The 25,760-nt window shown below is 36.7% G+C and overlaps 1 protein-coding gene across 1 annotated transcript; it reads left to right on the forward strand.

The window, feature by feature from the left end:
* Positions 1 to 7,270: 7,270 nt before the first annotated feature.
* Positions 7,271 to 17,947, forward strand: LOC145668032 (uncharacterized). The gene is made up of 5 exons (XM_081735502.1): positions 7,271 to 7,296; positions 12,416 to 12,648; positions 14,000 to 14,224; positions 15,574 to 15,804; positions 17,567 to 17,947. Exons 1-5 carry the CDS (start codon positions 7,271 to 7,273, stop codon positions 17,872 to 17,874), a joined length of 1,023 nt encoding a protein of 340 aa, XP_081591628.1. The 3' UTR covers positions 17,875 to 17,947.
* Positions 17,948 to 25,760: the final 7,813 nt, after the last annotated feature.

Raw genomic sequence — 25,760 nt, forward strand, 5'->3', positions numbered from 1 at the left:
CAGCAAACGCAGTATTTTCGTACCCAAGGGTACGAAATAAATGAAATAAAAGCCACGTGAAAGGGTGTCGACTAGGGATGTCCACAAAGTTCCGGTTCAGCCGGAACCGGTTCCGGACCTGGATCCGAAAACCCGGTTCCAGAACCGGATCTTAGGAACTGGTTCCAGACCTGGATCCGAAAACCCAGTTCCAGAACCGGATCTTAGGAACCGGTTCCAGACCTGGATCCGAAAACCCGGTTCCATAACCGGATCTTAAGAACCGGTTCCAGATCTGGATCTGAAAACCCGGTTCCAGAAACGGATCTTAGGAACCGGTTCCAGACCTGGATCCAAAAGCCCCTAAAGATCCGTAAAGGAGGCACAAAGTTCACCTTCAAAAAAAATGCAAAGAGGACCATGCGCTTGTGCCTTCCCCGCCCAGACCCGCTTGTGCACCCAGAAAAAAAATTTGGTCCACCAGTGGGTGTTTAGCCAAATGAGTTGGCCAGTTTGCCTGTTTAGCCAATGAGTTTGCCAGTTACCCAGTTTATTTAGCCAAATGAGACAAGCTGCCGCCGCCTGGGCGCCTGCCTGTCGCTTCCACCATTTCATTTAGCATACTGTTCACAGCCTGCCAGCAGCTCGGGTTTAGCGTAGGAATGGTCACAAAGTTTCGGTTCTAGCGGAACCGGCTCCACGAGGAACCGGTTCTTGGAGATCCGGTTTTCAGAACCGGTTCCGGTTTCAGACCTGGATCCGAAGAACCGGTTCTAGACCTGGATCCGAAAACCCGGTTCCGGAACCGGATCTTCTAGAACCGGATCCGTTCAGACCCGAAAACCGGTTCCACCAGGAACCGGTTCTGGCCATCCCTAGTGTGGGCCAGAGTTTCATAGGACAACCGCTAGACAAGGGCGTTAATGGTGGTAAAGGAGGGCTAATTTCCCCTTCCTTGCTCATAAATTTAAGATATTAACATTATATTGTGTACGCTGCAGCGTGGGAATGATTAATAAATCAAACTTCGAATGCCATAGTCAATGATACATAATTACGATAAATAAATGCAGGATGTGTCCAAAAGAATACACCGACGGAAAACGCCATTTTTTCACAACCACGAATCCGAAATGAAAGAAAGAAAGAAAGAAAAATACATGAACCAGGATAAAATAAATGAAAAGATCGGTTGTAAGAGCAAAAAACTCTTAATAAATATGTTATTACACGATTTTGAAAAGTTTAAAATGATGTTTTAAACTGTTCAAAATGTTTAAAATACGTATTTTTTGTGTGTTTTAAAATATGTTTTAAATCATTTTGAATAACGTTTTCATGTTTTAAACATATGTTTTATTCTCTCTTTTTTTTAAAAAAAAAAAACTATTTTTTCAGACCCTGTCTGAATTTGGAGTTAAACGGCACCTGAAGTGTCACTGATTATCTCAGTGGCCCCGAAAACTATGGATTCGAAACTAATATCGGTCATTTTCTATCATTTTTAAATATCTCCTCTCCCCCTCCCCTAAGTTGCACCGTCAACGTGAAATGATAAAAAAACATCTCAGGCCCGAACCTCATCTAGTGGCATATTTGATCGTGATCGGTTTCGTGGTTTAAGTGTTAAGTTTTATTTATTTTTATATATTTCCCCCTCCTCCTTCCTTACGTTGTAGTTTCAAAGTGAAGTGATGGAAACCATTCCAGGTTAGAACCTCATCTATGTTATAAAGATTTCATCGAGATTGGTCGGGTGGTTCAAGCGGTACGAAGTCCCAAACATTGTGACTCATTTATAAACAGGTATATTACTGGATAGAGTTATATATAATGACCATTGCTGTTGAGGCATTTATCCCACTTTGACACGAGATTATGAATGCTCTGGAAGAAGAAATCCTTGGATTGAGTATGGACTCGCTCTGTCACAGGTTGCTGCACTTCTTCATTCGATCCATAGTGGTGCCCCGAAGGTGTTTGTTGAGTGGCCCAAAAACATGGAAATAACAGGCACTCGAGTCAAGAGTATACGCGGGATGGTCAAGCACTTCCTACTTCCACAATTCTAAAAGATCCTGTGTTTCTTTGGCAACATGAAGCCTGGCACTGTCGTGCAATAAAATTATGCTCTTTGTGAGGTTACCCCGGCGTTTATTCTTAAGTGCTAGCCGCAGCCGACTGAAAATGTCACAGTATTTGTTGGCGTTTATTGTTTCTCCTTTGGGGAGGAACTCCACTAGCAGAGACCCCTGCTCGTTGAAGAATAATTACTATGACCTTAGCAGCTAATGTTGTGGAACGGATTTTCTTTAGTTTAAGCGACCCTGCATGCTTCCACTGCATACTCTCACGTTTGAATTCCTGTTGAAAATGTGGGCATATGGATTCATCTCCAGCAATGATCTTTCCAAGGAAATCGTCGCCCTCGTTCTGATATCGCTTCAAATGGTTTAATGATACTCCCGCTCTGTTGTGTCGCTGTTCCTCGGACAAACACTTGGGGGCCCATTGAGCACAAACCTTCCGGTACCAAGTCTTGCGCACAATGTCATGCACACTGCATGGGACATCTGTACTTGAACAGTAATGGCATCCAAGCAGACCCTTCTATCAGTTTGAATGCAATTGTCAATAGTGTCAACTGTCTCATCAGGAATACGATTCGACATCTGTCCGGGTCGCGTACCATTAGTCAGTATCTCCATGCCACCACGAAAACACCGACACCACTTTCGCAGTGTTTTGTCTGAAACACACTTCGCACCATACAAACCTCAACTCTCTCGTGTATGACCGCTGGATGGACACCTTCCGCACGACCACACCCCGCTGTTCTTCCTTAGTAGCGTTGGTCACTGGCACCTCCATTGGTGTGTCACACGGCGCCACGTCTTACCTGTGTGAGAGAAAAGACATTGATAAGTAACCAATCTCTGCTAACGTGCCACACGACGCCAGTGCGCAGCACATGTAACATTTATTATGGCCTCCACGTATGTAGATATAAACAGCAAACAGGACTAACATCCCTCTCAACACATTTTTGGGATAATTGCAATTGAGGGGGTGAGCGCAACAGTGGTCTAACCCAATTTTTTAAAGTGGAGAAAATCAAGTTAAACTTAAACACATGTGGCTTTTTTGTACTATATATATATATATATATATATATATATATATATATATATATATATATATATATATATATATATATATATATATATGACACATTTCACCACTTGTAGTTGCTTTCGGTATATTGTACAAAAAGAACATGTGTTTAACTTTAACTTGATTTTTCTTCATTTTAAAAAAATGTGGGTTAGACCACTTTTGCGCTCACCCCCACAATTGGACCTTTTCATTTGACTGAACCTTATATAACCTTGTAAATATGTGTGGTCCTAATTATCCCATTCTCTGGGTAAAATAATTGCCAAAGTATTCACATTAGCAAGTGGTATGTTATTGAATTAATTTATCTCCTTAGATCAGGTTTTACTACAACATATGGTCATATGATTAAGTACAGGGTCAATTATCAGTTCATAGGACATAGGTAAGCTGATGCATTTTCTTAAATTTGGGAGGAGTACATTGACCCACACTTTAAAACTAGGAATTCTGAAGAACTTTAAATGGTTCACGTTCATCTCTTGCATGACTAAAATATTACCAAAACTTAAATTCGGGGATTTTGACCTCATGTAATATAAGAGACTTTGTTATATGTATGCTTATATTGGTGAGTACAGGACATAATGTAATGTAATTGTTAGTAGTCTCCTTTGTTGAAATCTGCTTCATATCTATCTATAATTTCAAATTGTGGGTTTTGAAACCTGACATGTTTCAATGTTTTTAAGTTTGATAATTTTTACACTCAATAAAAATTTCTGATTAGATGTTTTAATTTGAAAAGTGCTTGCACTTGAAAAGTTTTCTAAATTTTTTTAGTTTGAAAAGTTCGTTTGAATTTTTCACTCCCTAAAGATTTCTAGATAACTGAAAAATTATTGCAAATGTAAGGAAAGAAGTATAAGTATTTATAGGCAAATAAATTTGACAATACTATTCATAAAAATTTCATCATCATGATGCTATCATACTTGTCAGAACAAGTTTACGCAACATCAGCAGAATTGCATAATAACTGTTCGACATGTGGATTCTTGTTCTCATATATAAGTATCGTTCGAATGCTATTTATCATAATGTCACAATGGCTACTTGTTTACAGTATCTAAAAACGCGTGATGTGCTAAAATCATTTACCAAGATTACTAATTTCCAACAGGACGTATTTTATAGTATGTTATCTATCGTAATTATTCCTCCAAAGTTTCGACGAAGATTACTGGTATATTTTTATATTACCTGCAAGATATTTACTCGTGGAAATGACAAACCAAGAAGTATTAACCTTTACGGCGGTCCCCAGGCGACTGCCATACCTTGCTCCTTCTCGTCTGGTCCCTTCATACAAGCTATGCCAGGGTGTAAAGTTTTTAAGAAAATTCGGAACGGAGGTGAGGAAGAGGGACGACATAAAATTTTCATAATATCCTGAAAAAGAAATTGGTGATATAAAATTAATTCTTATCTGAAGATCCCATTGCACCTAGGCCACATCACTGACGTTAGAATCATCAGAAGCAATTTTCGGAACAACACTTTTATCATTTTTTTAAGTTTCCAGTTTTTTCACAGCATTGCATTTTTCATAATGATCCTTCATTCTTTGAACTAAACCAACCATTTCCTTCTTACACGTTTTGCAACGAGCTCGTATGATCGTCTTCTTATCTGATGGAGTTTAAGTTACTTTAATAAATTTGCTCCAAATGATGTTTTTTTTCTTCCCATAAAACTCATGTTAAACGATTCCAAGTTGTACGGAGACTGAGAACCAACGTGTATCCTACTGTATCATCCAATGCCTGCGATATTTTAATTTCAGAACCGCAATTTAGCAAATAACATTTTGTTTGTTTTCTGAATGCAACACAAAAATTTGTTTCCATCAGTGGCGTATTTAGGGGGGAGCTTCCGGGCTTAAGCCTTCCCCGAAATCTTACTTACTATATTAAAGTATATGGAATATCTTGCAGAGTTTTCGCATTTTCAGGCAAAGCCTCCCCGAAACAAAATCGTAAATACGCCACTGGTTTTCATGATAATTATTTTATTTATTTTGTAATATCAGTTCTACAAGTAGTACAACCTTCCACTACGACTCTTTCTCGCAAGCTAACTTAGAACCATTTAAACAATACAATATACGTTAAAAATAAGGGGAAAAAAGAGAGAGAATTAATTTTAGATCACCACATTGACTTGCTGTAGCCACGAGAAATCAAAACATTCACATGGAAAGTAAATAGTCTTCTGAATGCGGAGTACTTTTGAAGATTTTCTTTCTCTGGCAGATTTTTTTTTTTTTTTTTTTTTTTTTTTTTTTTTACAAAAATAAAGTAAAATAAAAACAAAAATATTTTTAAAACAAGTCTTAAAAATACACGTGTGTGAAAACAAAATGTTTAAAACGTATAGAAAATTTGTTTTAGATAAAATCAATTGTTTAAAATAAGTTTTAATCATTTGATTTAAACATTTGGTTTAAACAAATTAACTCTGAATTCAGCCCCACAACTTGGGAGGGGGGGGGGGGGGAGATATATCCAAATGATCGAAAGTGACCGATATTAGTGTCGAATCCATAGTTTTCAGGGTCGCTGAGACGAACTGTGACACTTTCGATGCCATTTAAATACAAATTCAGTCTCTTACGTCCAAAACGGAACTATTCTCCTTTTGCGAAGAACAGGTATCCTGCTAGTTTAAAATAATTATTTCTTGTTGGAGACAGGCTTCATGATGATGGTGGTTAAATTTACTAAGCTGATCTTCTATTTGAATACTACCTTCATAAATCATGTTTAGGTCTCATTAGCTTAAGGCCACGTGCGCAATACTAAAGCAAATGGTCATACAAATCCCAGCATGAATTGCTTGATTTTTTGTCAAACACAAGAACTCAATTCTCTAACAGTAGCGAACACCTGTTCCATTTAGTTAGTAATCATATTTCTGATATGAAAACTAGTCTTGTTTTTATCACAAGTTCCTTATCAAGTGGAAACAAGTTTTTAATTTTTTTTTAAAAAAAATAACAAATTTAGAAGGAAAATCAAAAAATAAAGATAAAAGAGCTAGTTGTACTGGAATTTTCCAAACTGATATACTATCGATATTGAATTCTATAAAAAGGATTACCATTTTTCATCTGCAAATGTTTGCCTTATCTTTCACTAACAGAATAGATTATTATTTAAAGAAAGAAAAAAAAACAGACAACGAGATTGTATTTGTAGTGTTTAGGACTTTTTAAGTGTTAGCGCGCTTTCCCTCCCTTTCGTTGTTCAATAGGACAGTGACAATTTTATGTGACAAACTGACTATATATAAATATATGTAAATTTTTAACATTGTAATATATTATGGAAGAAATTATCGGGTGCTGAGTATGGTTCTTCATTGCATAAGATGAGAAGTCAACAGGGGACTTAAGTAACTTTGTTGCTGTTCGTTTTCAATTTGCAATGTCGGCGAGAACTTGGTGCGGTATGTTTGATTCGGCAAAATTATAAGTTTTTAAGTTGTTATTATTTCACTCTGTATCTTCATACATAAAAAGTTTACTGATATATATATATATATATATATATATAGTCTATGCGCGTAGGTCAAACTTATTTTCGTACAAACGCGACGAATTTTATACTGCCATGTTTTGTTTGGTAGTCTTAAATAACGTACTCGGGATATAAACCCTTCACCACTTATTATAAAAATTTAAAAAAAAAAATCGTTATAAAAGTTTTTACAAAGCTCTTGTAAGTCTCTAAGGGCCTTATGCATAGTCGTTTTGACGAATGATTAGCGTCATACTAAAAGCCTGACTACTGCAGGAAACATATGTTAGTCGAACTCTTTAGTATGGCACTAATCACGCATCAGAATGACTTTGCATAAGGCCCTAAATGTTTTCAGAGTACAGTCAAGGTTCTGGCACACGGAGGTGGCCTCGGAATAAACATTAAATGGTCTTAGACATGTATCGAGGATAACTCCGCTAATAGCAGCCTCGGGAGTGGGTAATTAATGAATATCTCATTTGTCCATAGCAGCCTCAGAAGATTGTCAAAGGAATTCTCCGTAGCTCATGGCAAGCCAGGGAGACGGTGATTATAGGATATGTACTTTGCTCATGGTAGTTCCATAACCCATGGTGGCCCCAGGAGATGTTGATAGGTGAGTGATCAGCAATGAACTGATACTCTCGTGTCGTCGGCTTCTTTTATAGGCGTCCTCTTGAAGGGGAGACCATGTCAGGGCAATCGGCCTTCTTCGTATTTTGTCCGAACCCTTCTTCATGTTTTCCTGGAAGTGTCGTCTTTTTACGATACTTACTATTGTTTTGTTTTTTAACGTAAAACCATGTGTTCGTATACTACTTTACATCAACTTATTGTCTTACACTATTATCAGTGGCGTACGCAAGGAGGGTTTCGGGGTTTTAACACTCTTGAGCAAGATATTATCTAGAAATAATCGTTTACTATTTTAAGAGATACATTTTAAAAATTATAAAAAATATATGAGACGAAACTGCTTGCGCCACTGACTATTATAATTTATATTATTTTACTTAAAATATTCAACAAGTGTGTCGCGATGTCGTAGGATTACACCAAAGTGTGTCATAAGTGAAAAAAAGGTTTAGAAGGACTGCTCAATATATCAGGGGCGGATCCAGGGGGGGGGGAAATCGGGGCGATCGCCATCCCCAGAAGAGGAAGCTTTCTTATTTTATATATATATAAATAAAACCCATCCCAAAGTTTAGAGCCCTTAAAAGTAGCAGTATGACAACCCACCGCCCCCCCCAGAAGTCGGTCCTGGATCCGCCCCTGCAATATATCCATATCTTGTAAAAGAGAATGGACTCCTACAGCCAACTATATAATCATATACTGTGGTAAACCATCACCAAAGGAAATAAATAAACCTCCAAAGTTTGAATTTTGGGCAATTTTGTACTCATAAAATGGAACAAGATGAGCACCCAAATTTAGAGTGGTATATGTTCAAGTCCTAGAGAATATTAACTAGATTTTATTTTATTATCAATTTCCAAATTTAAGAGGTGGTCCTACTTATCCCTCCCAAAATTTAAGATGGTAGCATCAATCCCCAGTAGCACGCCGACGTGGGACCCATATTTGTGCGACATCGGCCAATGTCGGCGTCGTGGATCTAAACTGGCCCACAATAACCCACCAAGTTCCCATATGGGTCCCACATGGGAACTTGGTGGGCTTGCCGAGGTTGATTTACTGATATGGGTCCCACGTGGGAACTTGGTGGGCTTGCCGATGTTGATTTACCGATATAGGTCCCACGTGGGATATAAATAGGCTTGCCCACCAAAAAGAAAAAAGCATGGAAACATTTCCTTTTTACAATGAATAAATTTGAAACACATGAAATTAACATTTTGATGGTTCTGTGGCAATTATTTGAAAAAGTAATTTTTCGATTCGGCCTCGATCTATGTCGAATCGATGTCGATCGGAGTACGCAGATTGTTTGTCAACTGTTCACAGTTTTAAAACCATAACACCGTATGGCGCCACAAGCGGTGCGAAGCGAGGGAAAAGCAGGAAATATATTTATGACTGTTGTTTGTTGTGGTTTTACCATCAATTGGTATTTATTATTGAAGGTGAGTATTAAAATTATTTTTCTTCCATTAATAGAATGCATATTTTATCTTTGATTTGCATGAACGATGTCGACTATAGATTAAGAGATCCACATAAACTGTTCCAAATAAATTTTGGCTAGTTTATAGTCCGCGCTCGATGCAAGAAATCTAATACTGGTTTTGTTGTTACAGGTGCGAACATGTGCAGATATCACTATACTTAGTCGTGAATAATTTTGATTTATGGTCTTCAGGCATAGGAGGCTCAGGCCGAGACGGCCAAATATTGGAACGATTTATTTACTACTTAAAAAAAATGCGTTAAAAAGTACTTTAAATTGAGAGATTATGACAAATGGAGGTACTATCGAGTTATTCACTACCGAATTGGCACATTCTTGCATAGTTTCAAGTTAGGTTAAGATCAGCAAGATTTTACTTTTTATAAAACAGTGGTAGATGCACACGCATCACAACTGATTTGTGTTAAGTACAAGGGACACAGTGTTGATAAATATAACTTGTAACTCTATTTTAAATAAGTTAATTTACTATTTTGCTCCTTGTACTTAATAAACTTTAGGTGAGCGCATACTTTCGCTGTTCTGCGCAACGTAGGATCTTGAACCCAGCTGTTGGTGTAGGGGAAGAGCATCCGCCTGTCACGCAGCACTTGGGTAGTTCGAGCGTGGGTTGGAATCCCGCGCAGGCCTGACTGAGGCTTTCCTCCGCCCCACAATGCGAATGCCGGGATAGTACGTTCTCTTGAAAGGCCAGGGCCACTTCCTGTCCAAATCCTAGTTTTACCTGAAGGATCGATCCCTTCTTTCTGTCCTTCCCATGAGTAAATAAATAATCAAAATAAGGTCTTGCCGGTTAGGTCATATTAGGCTAATTTATGTCTGCCACTACGTTGGTTTGCCTGTAACCGCCATTTGAAAACTAGAATTGGCCATGAAAATACAGATTCACACGTAGGTTACTTAGCCTGTGATTGTCACTCAGAAACTAGATTTGCCTAAAAACTGGCTAGGTTGGTTAGATCTCTTCTGAAATAACTTACAGGCTGATGTGCCAACCATGAAACAAGTTAAGGAAACAGTACAGTGAAGTATTCTGATGTAGACCTATCTTTATTTCCATGTAACATTTGCTATCTTATTTTTTCTCGGAATTATGTTTCTGTTCATAAAGATATTATGTTTTTATGTATCTGCACACAAGTACAAATATCTATCGTACTATAAATTGGGGCAACTGGCAGTTCTGGGTAGTGACGTGTAAAACTTGGAAAAGTCATTGAATTTGATCTTGGCAAATGAGTGAGAACCTTGCCCTGGGAAAACTTGTTTGGATAGTGGACCATGGTAATTGAGTGTGAGTGAATTCAAGTTAACGTTTTGAACGAGTTGTTGAGCTTCCAAGGACGGGACCTACAGTTTTACGTGGGATACAAATAACGTTTATCCCCACAGGAATCTAACCTGGAATCATGGATTATAAGGTAGCAAGTGTTACCACTTATCTACGGGGAACAACCCCTGGAATCAAGCCAGAACCTCCTGAATGCTACCCACGCTCTACCACTGAGCTACGGTGCTTCAGTGGCAGGGTTGGCTGGTTTAAACCAGCTGTTTTTTCAAAAAAAAAAAAAAAAAAAACAACTGGTTTAAACCAAAAAACGAAAAATGTCCGAAAAAGTGTAAGTGTTCGTAAAATCTTGATGAAAACACATTTGTGGGTTATCACATTTCACTCCCGTATATTATTCGTATTATATTCAGACCTAAATTCCCCATTCATTACTCAAAGAGATTAAACTACAAAAGCAGCTTTTTTTTATAAATTTATGAATGTTTTGTGATTTTTTATAGTTTGTTATTATTGTTATCCAATTGCAATCAAAGAAAAATTCTAAATATTGTTTCGTTTTAATAATGTTTACTATTGGTAAAATACATCGAAGTGCCGTACTTTTTTTGGGGGGGGGGGAGAGGGTCATAAAAAAACACCAGAGGCATTTATTGAAATCAGAAGTATCTATTTATGTATAAATGGAAGTGGATTCAAATAATTCGTATCTTTATTCACTTTTCTTACTGATATGCAAATTAAGTCGTTATATTTCTTTAACTTGGACTAATAAAAGTCGTAGTGAACTAATTTGGACTAAATTAGTTCTTGTGTACACTGCAGTATTTTGAAATTGTTCATATGTAATTCTGTAGATTGGCTTCACTTGTGCAACGGTTTATTTTTTTTTATTTTATTTTTATTTTTATTTGTTTATTTTTTTTTTTTTTTTTGTCCTTTTGAAATGGCTCTTGACAATTATATTAACAAGTATGTAAAGATCAGTACAATGTATTTTTATCGGGAGTCCTTCTTGAGTGCGTCGGCAGACGTATCGCCAATTTAATCCTGGTTTCGAGTTCAAATAGAGGACAATTTCTCTCGGATGTAAGCCAAGAAGCGGTTTGGATTTCGCTTTAAGCTTATGTAACCCCATTGTTGTAATATAACACGAAGGCGAAACAAACTTATTTCTGTCCATATGTGATATAAATACATAGAGCAAATTATTTAAACCAAAAAAACCAGGTTTAAACAAAAAAACCGGGTTTAAACCAAAAAACCTGGTTTATTGGTTTTTTCAATAAAAACCATGGTTTTTGCCAACCCTGTTCAGTGGTTACCGCAAACCTTTTATACACCATGTACAGTAGCAAACATATTCCAGATATTGTATGCGAGAAACAGTAGGCTCTATAAATACATTGTTAAGGTCGAAACACAGTTAATATAGTGTATAAGGGTTAGATACTAGAGATGCTATATTTTTTATGCGAATAGAAAGCGGGGCAAGTCTGGTCATAACAATTTTAGACGTTCGATGTCGTTGAATTAAAATTTACTTCATTGCCTAAGAAGGGAAGATAAGGAGTAGAGTGGATATATCACATGGATAAAAACGGAGCCTAATGACAAAAATGGTCCAAAATAAGGAAAATAGGAAATGTACTCACGAATAGACAATCAGATTATCTTAAATAATAAGCATCCTCGAAGTTACGATTGGAAAATGCACATAGATGAAACAGTAGAGAAGAAAAACAAACTGGTAACTTTTTTTTTCTACTGTTTCATCTGTGCATTTTCCGTCCACAACGCTGCGGATGTTTAAGCGAAAGCTACGAAGATAATCTGATTGTGTCTATTCGTGAGTTCACTTCCAGGTCATACCGCAAATTAGCTTTGAATAAACCGTATAGCGGAGGACCATATGTTTAGGGGTTGTGGGTGAAGAATATATAGCAGTGAGTTATAGTGGGTTCATGATTGGTATCTCTGTTTATAAGGACAGTTTTGTTCAAGTCACTACAGGGAAAATAGGCAAAGTTACTAATATTATTGAGACAAATAGCTCGAATGATCACCCATCCATTTGGTTGATATATTTGGATGTTCCGATAGAAGGTGACTATTATTCCTTCCCATGCAGTTCGCAGTTGGTATTTGTTTATGTGTGGCAAACTGTCGAATAAGATATCCCGTGCTTCCTTTACCTCTGTGACATCAAAATGTATTGTGTTTGGAAAAGAAATACGCTGCAGTGTTTTCTCATTCAGTGTTGAGTTGTTTTTTTTTTTTTTTTTTTAATAGCATATCTGTAGACAGAATCAACATGACCTCAGGAAGAAAAAATTGTTGCGTAGCAGCTTTCACTGACGAGGACGGAGCATTAGAAGTTATACCTAGTAAATGGCTTAAAAACGAAACTGAATGCCTTTGGCCTAAAACATCATCCGTTAGGCGTATTCAAAATTTTATCAGGGACTGTAAGGAGCCATCTGCTGATTGGACAGTTGTGAACATAAAAATCTATGGACAATCCAGTGAGTACTATTTGTATTTTCTTTTCATCTGTCTCGTTGTGTTTTTGAGTATTTATACCTCAATTTTGAGTCAAAATGTAATATTATTTCACTATTTTCTGCATTGAAATGCAAGATCTATCATGCGGAGCAGCCGTGATTCAGTTGGTAGCGCGTTATCTCAGTATTTGGTAGGTCGCAGATTTCAGCCCGGTGGCTGGCCATCCTGACTAGACACCATGTCCGCATTCTGGAAAATCAGGGAAACAAGAAATAAATATAAATGCCAGGGAAATTGCAAGAGGTTTTTTCGGATTACGTTTGTTCCTGTTTTATTCATTTATAACGGTTACTAACGGTGAACTCACCTGTTCGACGCTCCAGCGTTACAGGTCGAAATTTGTGAGGATATTTTTGTCAAAATAAGGAAAAGTTTAAAGGTTTAATTCCATTGTAATTTGTATACTTGTGACTACAGTTCGAGATGCTTAGTTGGTAAATAAAACTCATAAAGTAAGCTTGTTCAAATTCATAGCTTCCTGTCACCAGTTGTTTCGTGACAAATATGCTTTAAAAATATCTTCCATTTTAATACATTGCTGGAATACAGTCTTATTGAAGAAAAAAGAAAAAATGGTGTCCTCTTTACATTACAAGTTGGTATGAGTTGATATATATTTGTATGACCTAAAATGAACTTTTTATGTTAGGACCTTATATACTAAATTAGCTTTTAGAATCCATGACGTTTCTTATAGGATTCTTAAAGTGCTTTTGAAATAACATTAAATAAAGTAAATAGTATATGGAAGAAAATAAAGAAGTCAGGGAAAAGTAGCAACTCCAGTCAGGGAAATAAGAAGGATTTTTTCTTTGTGTGTGTGTGTGTGTTTGTGTTAACTATGCTAGAGTTTTTTCCGGGATCTTATACTCAGTCAAATCAGGCAAATGCTGAATATAGTACCTTAAAGACAAGGCCTGGATAACTCTCTCCAAATCCAGCCTTGCACTATCTTATCGTGAGCAGGAAATGTCAAAGGTACGTTAAATAAAGTTAAAAAATAAATAAATAAAATAAAAATGCTAGTATTCTTAGGCCTTCTATTCTTAGTTCTGTTACAGGCTTACTTACTCTCGAATTTCAGTCGTGAATAACTTTACATAAACAAGAGTATTTAGTTCGTAAACAGATTTGTTTTATTTGGGATATTCTAATATTTAATGTTTTACAGTTAGCAAAGAAATCACAACTGAGGGTAGATCCATAACCATGTTGCTTTCTTATCGTGTATGGTTTTCACGCCAAGAATAATTTCGCAGCTACTTTCCCTTATCAGTAACTGTAGAATATATGTATTTTTTAACATTTCAGATTCATTTCAAAAAGCTACAGCAAAGGCTGACAAAGCTTTACTGACTTCAAACGTTAGTAGTGATTCTTCTGACGAAGAAATTTATTCAAGAAGATGTCGCAGAAAGCCACAAAGATATTTGTGTGAAGAGGACAGTGATGACTCATATCCAGGAACTAATAGAAGACCATATGAAACTTTTAACGAGTGTAATGTTCCAAGTCCCCCAGCACCTATTCGGAAAGGTAATTATGCTAAATATATTTTATATTCATAATTTCGTTCAAGAACATTGCTTGTCTCCTCATATATATCTCTCTTGATAGTAATTTCAACGCAAATTAAAAGTTTAGCTCGTAGCTGATTTGTCACATAGGACTATGTATTGAATCGCGTTTTAAATATTTTTTTTTTAATGTGTGAAAGTTAAAATTATCAAGATTTCGTGGGCGATTCTTTATTGCCAGGGAGTTGACCTTCTTTCGCAGTGTTTGTTTCAGAAAAAAATGTTCCGGGGGTTACTCTTAGTATTCGGAGGGGCTGAAATCATATATTTCCCCTCTGCTGGTTCTATTTCAGTACGTTTTAACCATTTCGTCCGGGGGGGGGGGGCAAAAAAAACAGGCCTGAAAGAAACACTGTTCTTTCGTATTACTATGCCAGTGCAGACGTTACTTAAATGTGAAACTATATACTATTTTGGAGAAAGTTTATTGCTACTTCGTCTGAAAAACATTCAAAAGTAAGGCTGGCTGAAATAGTAGACAGATAGAAGTAACCTACAATGTTTTATGAACCTGTTGGAAACAATTTATTCGTTAGATGTGCAGAGTAGTTGTTGTAATGTGTACAACAAGCTTAGTGAGAAGCCCTAACAACTAAAAATAAGATGTCTAGTTTGTTTATTTTTATAAACAAGTTTTTCAATTTGGAGTCCAAAATTGGCTACTTGCTATGTTCAAGCAAGTCTTACGTAACAAATCATTCAGACTCAGATATAGTCTCAAGTAATTTATTTCTATGAAAAGGCTTGCTAGTTTTTTTTTTTTTTTTTTTTTTTTTAACGAGGTTGTTAATACTTTCGCCTTTTATCGGATAAATGCTATCTTCTCATGATGGTTAACTACAGAAAAACCGGGCTCGTAATGCAAACTGTGTCGTTAAATTGGTTCTATTATGAGTATTCATCAATAAATAAATAAATGAAAAAATAACGTACACATTAAATATTCATTTAATTATGATAGGGAGTCTATTTAGGACAAGATCAAACAAGCAGATAAACAGCGTTAGTATCTTTTAACGTTGTGAGTTAATGTAATCAGTGTACGATTTCTGCGATTTCCGGAGAGGGGGATAAATTCGTCAATAGCTCAAAAAAGTGGGTTTTATTTCCACCATATCCAAGGTTGAGAGGTATTTCGAGAAACAGAGAGGAGGAAGTTCCAGCCATCCCCCTACAGATAGAATACTGGATGTAATCATTGTAACATTTTAAACATGCTTTTAAAACCATAAGTTGTCACCTGCTTATTGTATACCTAACAGTCTAGTAAAAACTGAATGTTTGTATAATTTCATTACTTGCTTTCAGAGTCGCTTGGAGTATCTATAGGAGGAACTGCGGAGGTAAACGTATCATCTATGGTGCACAATTCAAACGGAGGTTGCTCGTCTGCATCACATCGTAAAAGTCCAAACGGACCTTCACCATCCCACTCCCAAATCCAAACTCCATGCAGAATGTCAGCGTCGTCAGTTGCCACTACTTCATGTGCAGATACAGACAGTACCTTCACATCAGCTCGTTTAGGAATTGGCAGTAGTAAGTATCCAAAGATTAAACTGTATTGCTAAGCTTAGTTACGTGTGTCGTCATTATTAAATAACCAAACAAAATGAAGACTATATTGCTTCTTTAGAGACATTTTGAACCCTGCTAGCTCGAAAGTGTGGCAGCACGTAGTCAATGCATCGATTTTCTCCGACCACTTAGTGTGGCTGCCTTGACCTAGTAGTCTCCGAGATTATCACCAATTTTTGTTAATGAAAAACGAAATTATGGTAAAACTTATGCTTGGAAATTGAAATTGTTATGTTCCAAGCCGTGCGAAGGAAGGGGGGGGGGAGAGTCCGGACCCTTCTCTTCCTCATGGTGGACAAACACCGTGTGCGTGGGTTTTCTCGGGGTTCTCCCGTTTCCTCCCACTTTCTTTATTCCACCGTTTCATTCATTACTCATCATCACCGTCTTCTTTAGCCTAACCGGCATAAGCGTGGGACGTAAAACTCAAAGATTTCATTTCATTTTTCCTTCTCTTCCTCAAAAATAGATTTTTGTGTAACTAATATAAATTTCGTACTAATTACATTTTAAAACATATATATCATACTAAGATTTACTTTTTACAGTGAAATCTTTAGTGTTTACGATCTCCTCCGAAAGTATTTCTAGATCCGGCGTTCCTTTCGTAATGGAAGTACTTCTTGGCTTTAAAATTCAGAACATATAATCTGTAATTCTAGTTTTATCACATTTTGTTTTGCAGCGCATCCTGTTGGAATGGTTGCTTTGGAACTATTCTGTTCCATATTAGAGGAAGCTTGTGGGCAAGCGTATGTTAGGAGCGATTAAACTCCCAACCTTTTGAATGCTAAACCGACGGGCTGACGATATAAAGTTTGTACCATGAAACAGAAAAATTTATACTTTTGTACAAAACAGCGTCTTGTTAGTCATTTGTTTTTTCTTACTGCCTGTGCGCAGGTAGCAGACAAAATTGTTAAGTCGACACACCGATACGCCCTCTCGTGGCGCTTCTGGTTTCTTCTCTTGCTTACCAACACACACTCAAGTTTTTATTGTTGCTCTGGCTGAGATTCGAACGAACCCAAATTAGGCAAATTCCGTTCAGGTGTCATAATTGTCACACCACAGAGACGCGATCAACGTTCTTTGAATGTTAAGCATTCCTCGCACCCCATTTGAAACCGTTACTCTGCTAGTATCGATATTTAGACATTGTTCCATATACGGAGGTTCTGCAGAGAAACATTGGAGCATATCATTCTTATACTACATTAATTTGAAAGTTGAAATATCAAATGTAACTGCATTCTCTCGCAACAGGAGTTTTTGCAGTAACCTTTTTCAGCAGAACTTCCGTATACAGTAGAATGCCTAGGGGCACGAGCAGGCTATTTTATTCCATTAAGACACTTGAAATGCTCTACCGACTTATAAAATTGACCCGAATGTGGTGTAATGATTAGGAAAGCCCTCAAACAACAATTAGTAGTTTTCTTGCAATAGCCTTAAAAAAATAAAATAAAAATAAAACTGCTTATGCATTAATTATGAAGCTTTTATCAATATGTGATTTAAAATTCATCCCGTATGTTGCTGTGGGTATCGACTTCAGGGTCAATATGAGCTATGTGCCGGTCAGAACCTAGATGACTTTTGTTAATGGTAGTTGCGGCACACACGATCTTAAGGTAGAATAAAAAATATTTCAAACAATGTGTACCATTGCCTCCTTGGTCTTGTATTAATTTAGTTTTTGTTCTTTCTTTTGATATTTCAGCCGTTGAAAAAATATTCCAGTTACTGCAGAGAATCCAGCTAGAAATGAAACATCTCAAATGTAAAGTTGATAAAATGGAAGCCAAAATACATGAGCTGCACCAAGTTCCCTGTAGTGGTATAGAAGCTTTGCAATCTATAGAAAATGCAAACCTGCTAGCTGACAAGCTCCCTTTACGCAGTTTGTCTGTGGTTCACAATTTAGAAGAAGATTTAAAAGACAGAGAGATGGCTTCAAAATTGGTGAGTGGTATTCTTAAGTTCGTATTGACACGAAGTATTTGTAAATATCCTTCAGGTATTGTTTGAAAAAGAAAACTTTTATTCTTTAAAAATAGATCTCGTGTGGCCAGATGCTTTTTCGGATGTACAGGTTGTTAAATTAATGCGTACCAAACAATGTAGGGGTGGGTTCCTGACATGGAAACAAGAAAATGCTTTGTGACATGTGCATACCGATCAATAGGTTGGGCGATGCAGGCCGTCGAAAGCGTGGGAAAATAAATTTCAGAAGCCTAAAATTCAAACACTGTCCAACCAACGTAGAGAGTGCAGCTTCATATCACATAAAGGAAGTCGTTGGTGTTCTATTGCAAAAATGCATGTTTCAAAATTCAGCAATGCATACAAAATTAATTTTACAAGGTGATGGTAAGCCGACAATGACTTACACTTCGGCTTTTCGGGCCCTTGAAGAGTCCTTTCGCACGCAATGCACATTCTTTTAACATACATTTTTATATAGAACAGGTATGACTTCTTTTATGAGATATGTCATGAGCCTATAATATATTGCTGCGTACATGTACACTCATGTCCAAAATAATTGTCGCATATCTGCTGCGTACATGTACACTCATGTCCAAAATAATTGTCGCATATCTATAACTGTCTTCTTGTAAGAATATAATTTGATAATGATTTTGCAGGGTACTTTTAACACTATGTGTATAATCGGAAAACGTATATTTGAGGTAAATTTCACAGGAAAAAAAATTACAAATACGAAAATTAGAATGAGTAAAACAAAATGTTGCTAAATGGACAAGAAAGTTTTATTTTCGTTTTATTGTGCTTATTTAATGCTCTTTTGACATGAAGTTTGCCACATACATGTCTTTGCCGATTATACACATACTAGCATTATAAGAAATACCGGGCGAATTCGTTATCAAATTATATTCCTACAACAACATTTATAGACATGCGACAATAATTTTGGACATGAGTGTACATCAGCCAAACTGGATTGGAGATGACGTATTTTTTTTATTTTTATGTATTTTATTTATTTTTTAATCCAAAGCTGATTGTGACGTATTCTTAATAATACAGTTTCAAATCAAATAAAATCGAATCAACTATTTCTCTAGCGGTAGCAGTTTGGACTGTGAATTCTTAGGACTTATAATTTAGGTGTTTATATAGGATCTTAAATACTACTACTACTACCAATAATAATGCAATCCAATACTAGTTCGAAAATCTTGCTTTCACTGTATAGCACCTTCGTGTTTCAACAACAAAATCATAAGGTAGGATGGTTTACGGTTTCCTCGTGTCGTAGACATGTCTACAGTTATGCCTTGTTTGGCAATACCGGTACCATCTTCTACAACCTTTCCAACCATCCGCGGGTTCTCATAAAAATTAAGTGTTTAAGGGCAACTTCCACAGGTGTACATGGATTCTCCAAGCCTTCGCTTTGCAAATAATTGAGAAGTCCCTTCACTTTTCGGGAATTCGGGAAGTCCTGGATACTTTCTTTGAAGTTCTCTAGCACCCATCTCCACCTTGGTAAGTGGAATCAGTGACTATGATGATGTCACGGTTTTGCAGGAAGCGAACTTGTAAGACAAACGAGAATACGATCTCAGCAATTCTCGATCTCAGCATGTCGACGTACGACATGGTTATACAATGATTTAAATCAGCCTGTTCCTGTGCATTTGATTACGATTAGGGATCGAACGACACTGACAGAAGAATTATTAAGTTTGATTTAGTTCAGTGAAACTTCTATATAGCGAACACAAATAGGGAATATAACTGTCCTATTATTGGGAAATGTCCGCTATTAAAAAAAAAAAATCTACAGTATAAACTTAACGTACTACTCGTATAAGCAACATAATGTAGGCAAAATGTCTTTCTGTTTAATAATGAGCTAATACAGTGTTTTTTTTTTTTCCCTGTGGTATTATGTTCGGACAAAATACTCTTTCTCTTCGAAATTAACAACTTGCAGCAAGGCAAATAAACAAAGATTAAATAAACTTTTGCTGAAAATGGATACTAAACTAAATGCATGTTGAAAACAAATAAATGGAGACATTTGCGTTCAATTATCACATCCAACAATGCGCGGTACATTAACGATCCTGCCTATTATTGCTTGCAATTCAAGAAAATAACAAAGTTTTATTTCAGGCTGTCCGTTAGTTGGAAGTTCTACATAGACGCTGGGGAATAGTTTTCAGTATCCGCGTCCGTTATTGAGAATGTCAGCTATTCAGAAGTAATTTTCACATTGCACCCAATGTATTTCTGCCAGGAAATTGAAAACTGTCCGTTATTTTGAGATGTCCGTTAGAAGTTTTACTGTAAATATAATTTCTATGCGTCGTACAAAAGTCTAATGAAGTCGAAACAACACATTTATCCTTCGATTTTTGTCGTGCGACGAATATGGAATGGTTTAAACAGGTAGTAAAGTGACCTCACTTCAAGATATGTGCACTAGATTCACGCCACGATGTAGTTCGGGGCCCCTAATAATTTTAGGTCCTAGCATTCTGCCGTTCACGGATGAGACTGAGGAAAAGCCGCATTCGCGATGGTGTCGCTGATTCGCCTGTGCAGGATCTGAGTTCCTAAAGAATTTAGTTATATATATATAATAAAGTCTAATTTCATCTTTCGGATGTATGGCGTTTTTTAGTATATAGTTTTAGGAATCTTGGAGGGGGATTACTACCAGTGAAATCCTTTGTTTAGGTGCCATTCTCGCATTATCCTAGTAAAAGTGAAGCTTGCGGTAATATCTCCCAAACAATACCAGAGTTCCGAGGACAAGTTCCTCTTCGGATCGAATCGAATTCCTTAACAATATGTAGTAAGGGAACTGGAAGTGTTATTGTTCGTTGTGATCATTTTACTACAGGAATATGAAAATAATTTTGAATCACCATCAGAGTAAAAGGTCATTCTAGAGGACAAAACATAATTCAATAATACGTTAGATACTCTCCTTTCATATGGATCCGTATCTGCTATGCTATACGCGTTCCTTGTCATATTCATTCATCAGTTTCTATTACTGCAGTTCGTGTTTGGAGATTTTTTTTCTGTCATATATCGAGGTTTCAGAGACCAATATGTGTTAATCTAGAAAAATGAAACTAAGAAAATTAGAGTTTTTGGCATTTGTAGACATTTTAGGGCATTAGTAACGCTGTTATTCGCAGATAAATAAAATCATTGTTTTCCTTGTTTATGCCTCTGAAAGAAGTTGTAATTTTCTGTCAATCGCACCATCCAAGTGAATTTTCAATTTTTGACTTGAAACGAGTGGATATTCTGAGCCATCCACATATCGTTTTCCACTCCCTACTTCCTCTGTTTGACACCGAACGACAATGTCCTGTTAGATTAGCCTTTCGAGCACGTAATAATGCGCTCATGCGTACAATGGATGTTTTTTTGTGCAATGCATAAAAGGTTTCTTTGTATTTTAGGAGAAAGTCATATTTTCGTTCGAATTTTATTTATGTAACTTCAAAATTAATCTGTTATTTCTCAATGATGACATTTGCTATTTAAATGTGTAGTCCCTTCTGGTGATACAGTATTATTGCATTGAGTTTTTACCATTTTTTCTTCTTCAGGAGCAGTCAACTCCGATTTCCTGATATACAAACTAGCGACATTGTCCAACGGATTGGGAAAGTCTTAAGTGGTTCGCGAGATTGGGATGGCTACAGATGTAATCGGAGAAGAGAACAGGCTCAAGACTTAGGGGAAGATGCACAGTCGTTCCGCGGGGAACCCGCAAGAGTCCAAGGACCACTTGAATTCACCTTGCAGAGTCGCCCCGAAGGGAAAGCCGTGGGGTGATCGGTCCCGCGGCTAGTTGTGGTCAACCCTCAGCAGCGTGTCCGATATAAACAAACTTATATGAACGAAATGTCTTATTGTAAATAAAATAGTAGACAATAATATGTTAAAGTACAAGAGAATTATAAACTTCATGAAAGTAACCGTTATTAATAGTTTTTTTTTTTATTATTTATCACAGTAACTTTCAGTTCGCTAATTTGCAGAAATATTTCCTAGTGATACATTTTTATAAGTTTTATGTTGTATTTTACTGCAAAGAACCTATCCAAACTAAAACTTTATAGTGGCATGCATATTTTACTGAATATAATGAGTTTTCCGAACTTCCGTGCTGTCTGTGTAAGTGTAAGGGATGAGTCTACAGTACAGACCAGTGTGAGAATTAACGGATATTTTACAGTGGGATAAAAAAAAAAAAACTTTTGAGAAGTTAAAATTTATGGGAAACTAATAATTTACAGAAGAAAAGAACTTCCTAAATTTTCTCTAAATTATTTCAGGTTAAGTAGAAAGATAAATATTATCTGCATAGTTTCTTTAATTAGATATATTTGTTTCCCTAGTCGGGATGTGTAGCGGAAAAATTCGATGTTTGAAATAAATTTATTTACAGTGGCTTTTGTTGACGTAGTGTGTATATGATTTTTACGTGTTTAATTTTATTATACATATGATATATTGACATAAGGGTCAGGAAAATGGCCACTTATCAGTGAACCCTTTTTTGAATAAACTAAATAGTTTCCACACGTTGCGAAACAAGAGCTGGTTCCTTCTTCAGTGGAAGGAAACAATGATGTATATGAAGAGTACGCGTTAAGAACAGTGAGGGTCACATTTTGAATATGCTCAAAAAATATTTTCTCCACACCAAAAGATACAAAATGGTTGGTGAAAACAGGTCGTAGTCCACTCGTGAATGTACACGTGAGCGAATTACGACGTGTTTTCACCATCTTAATTATACATTTTGGTGCTGAGAAAGAATTTTCTGAGCATTTTAAAACGTGCCCTTCATAGTCCTTCCTGCGAACTCTTCATATGGAATGAAACAAAATGGTAAAGACAGTGTCAACGTTTGGTAACTATTAAGTTGATGCAAGAGAAGATTCACTCATTTTTCTATGTTGTTTCTATATTAACGATAATAAGTTACGTGTTTAAAAGTATTTATTTCCATTCGTTATGTTGGAAACAGCAAAACAATTGTACAATAAATACCTCTATGCAATGAGTGAAGTTCACGATATAAAAAAAAAAAAGTTAGGGAATATGTTTTGTGTAAATTTTATTTTAATTATTTTAAAAAAATAAAAATGTGAATACTTCAATCTGAAAATGTTTTTATTATATACTGTTTTGTTTAGTCTAAATACTGCATCTCTGAAACACGCTAAATGTCCGACCGCCCTCTTGGATCCGCCATAGATAGAAGTGCGGCAAAACTACTTGCACCAGTGACATTTTGAAAAAAATGTCAGATGTATCCGATGTCATTTTCTCCTATTTTCATCAGAAAAACATAACTTGAATCCAAAATGGTGGACAAGCATGTAGCGTGCGCCAGAGATGCAGTACATGGCCCTATTCAAATCTGATATGGTGACATATCCATCTGGTGTTAAATCTGTAAAAATTATATGGGCACATCTGGTTTACCGATGTGGGTGGGATCTCCCACCCAGATCTTCCCCATACCCACATTGTCATTTTAGCTTCCATGGTTAACCGATGTAGCTCTATATGGGCCCAACTCAGATCTACAACATGCCCTACAAAAGAACATATCCGCACTCAGGTTTGAATAAAACTTTCATATTTAATCATTTAGTGTGAAAAGAAATAGGCTGAGCTCGTACGTTTCGCAATTGTGTATAGAAGTTGGACGATCAGAAATGTCGCCTATTCTATGTTCCTTGAGAAAAGTACTGGGCGATTCAAATACATTTGAATAGCTCCGTTCTTTTTACAAGGAACATATAGAGCTACATCGGTTAACCATGGGAGCTAGAACGACGATGTGGGTATGGAGGAGATCTGGGTGGTTCAACATAGATTCCACATCGGTCAACCAGGGAGCTAGAACGACGATGTGGGTATAGGGAAGGTCTAGATTGGCCGACATGGATCCCACATAGATCCACATCGATCAACTATGGGACCTAGAACGAAGATATGGGTTCAGGGAAGATCTGGATGGTTCAACATAGATCCCACATAGGTCAACTAGGGAGCTCGAACGACGATGTGGGTATGGGGCAGATCTAGATGGGCCGACATTGATCCCACATAGGCCGGTATTGTTCAACCAGGGACCAAGATCGATTATGTTGATATAAGGCAGATCTAGATGGGGCTACATGGATTAATGTGGGGCCAACATTGATCTGGAAGAATCCACATGGGACCCACATAGATCAACATCGACGCCGATGTCGATCGACATAGATTTGCCGATATTGGCCAATGTCGAAAAAATGTTTGCCATTCTGCATCGATCGTCATCGACAGCGACATCGATCCCACCAAAAATTCCCATGTTGATCGACATCGGCCCATCAACTGTGCTACTGGGGATGTAGCCATGTCTTGTAAAAGAGAGTGGACCTCTTTATCATATAATCAATAAAATATAAAGAGAAGCCTCATCAAAGAAGAAAATATATTTGAAATATCTCCGAAATTTATATTTTTGGACATTTTTTTTTTTTTTTTTTTTACCCATAACAAGGAACGAGATGATCCACCCAAACTTAAAGATACATATCGCCTTGCTATATTACCGTATCGAAGTTTTAAATTTGGCAATTTCCAAAATTGTACCCCTTCCGAAATTTAGAGGGTTGGGCAAGGTACCTCTGTCAAAATTCAATTGGGTGGTCGTATGTACTCCTAGGTCATCGACACTGGACCAGGGACCCAGAAGCACAAAAGTGAGAAGTACGCCGGGACATACTATTGACGCCCTTATGTCTCTATTGAAACAAAAAATGTAAGCTCTCTCATGGCTAAGAGGTTAGAGAGAGACCTGAGTTCGATTACCGATGGGAGTTCATGTTGTTGAAAGCCAACGTTAAGCTGTATGTCCATGTGTCATATAACGTCACTAAATTCAAATTCAAATCAAAATAAAAATGGTAGTAATCTTATGCCACTTCCGGTTTCAATAGTCATTCTAATAAATGTAAAAGCGGTAAGAGAAAAAAGCTTAAGTTTTACGTCCCACGTTTAGGCTAAAGGAGACAAGTAATGAATGGAAGTGAATGAATATGAAAGACTTAGTCGAATGATAATGTGGGAGGAAACTGGAAAACACTGAGAAAAATCTCGAATACATTCCACAAATTCACATGATCTGGGATCAAACTAGGGACTACTCGAACCACAGGTGAGCGCAGTGGCGGATCTAGGCGGTAAAAACTAGGGGGACCAGCCAAAATCCAAACTAGGATATGTATATCATGAGTATAGTATGAATCAGCGTTTCCCAACCTTTTTCAACTTGCGGCACACTACGGCTGTAACTTGAATTTTCGCGGCACACTCATAGATATTATTATTATTATTATTATTATTATTATTATTATTATTATTATTATTATTATTATTATTATTATTATTATTATTATTTGCAAATATAAAATACCATGGTAATTTTTTTCTGTGATTACTGATTTCCTTCTCACAGAGATGAAAGCTCGATCACTGGTTTTCCCCTATGCTAATTCATTATGCTTATTTTTTATTCTAATTTTAAAATAGAAAACAATTGCAATGAAATATAGGACTCAATTTTTAAAAATACGCTTTCTTTTTCGAAAACTGTATCCAACCTTTCACTAAGAACGAAAATCACTAAATAACGAACGAACAAACAAATGCCTTGTACTTTTAACTTTGCTGTCTTAACCAAAACCGGTGCATATTATTGCAATCACACAGCTTGCGATGCGTCGAAGTCAAAACACAACGGTTGAACAAAGTGTTGTTCTGTCATTCATGTGCGAATGAGTGTTCTACGAACGTTCACTTGACGCGTACCGTACAAATGCTTCCATTTCGCGGTGTTAGTATGA

This window comes from Thermobia domestica, chromosome 1, assembly GCF_964235325.1.
Source record: "Thermobia domestica chromosome 1, izTheDome1.hap1.1, whole genome shotgun sequence".
Taxonomy (NCBI): domain Eukaryota; kingdom Metazoa; phylum Arthropoda; class Insecta; order Zygentoma; family Lepismatidae; genus Thermobia; species Thermobia domestica.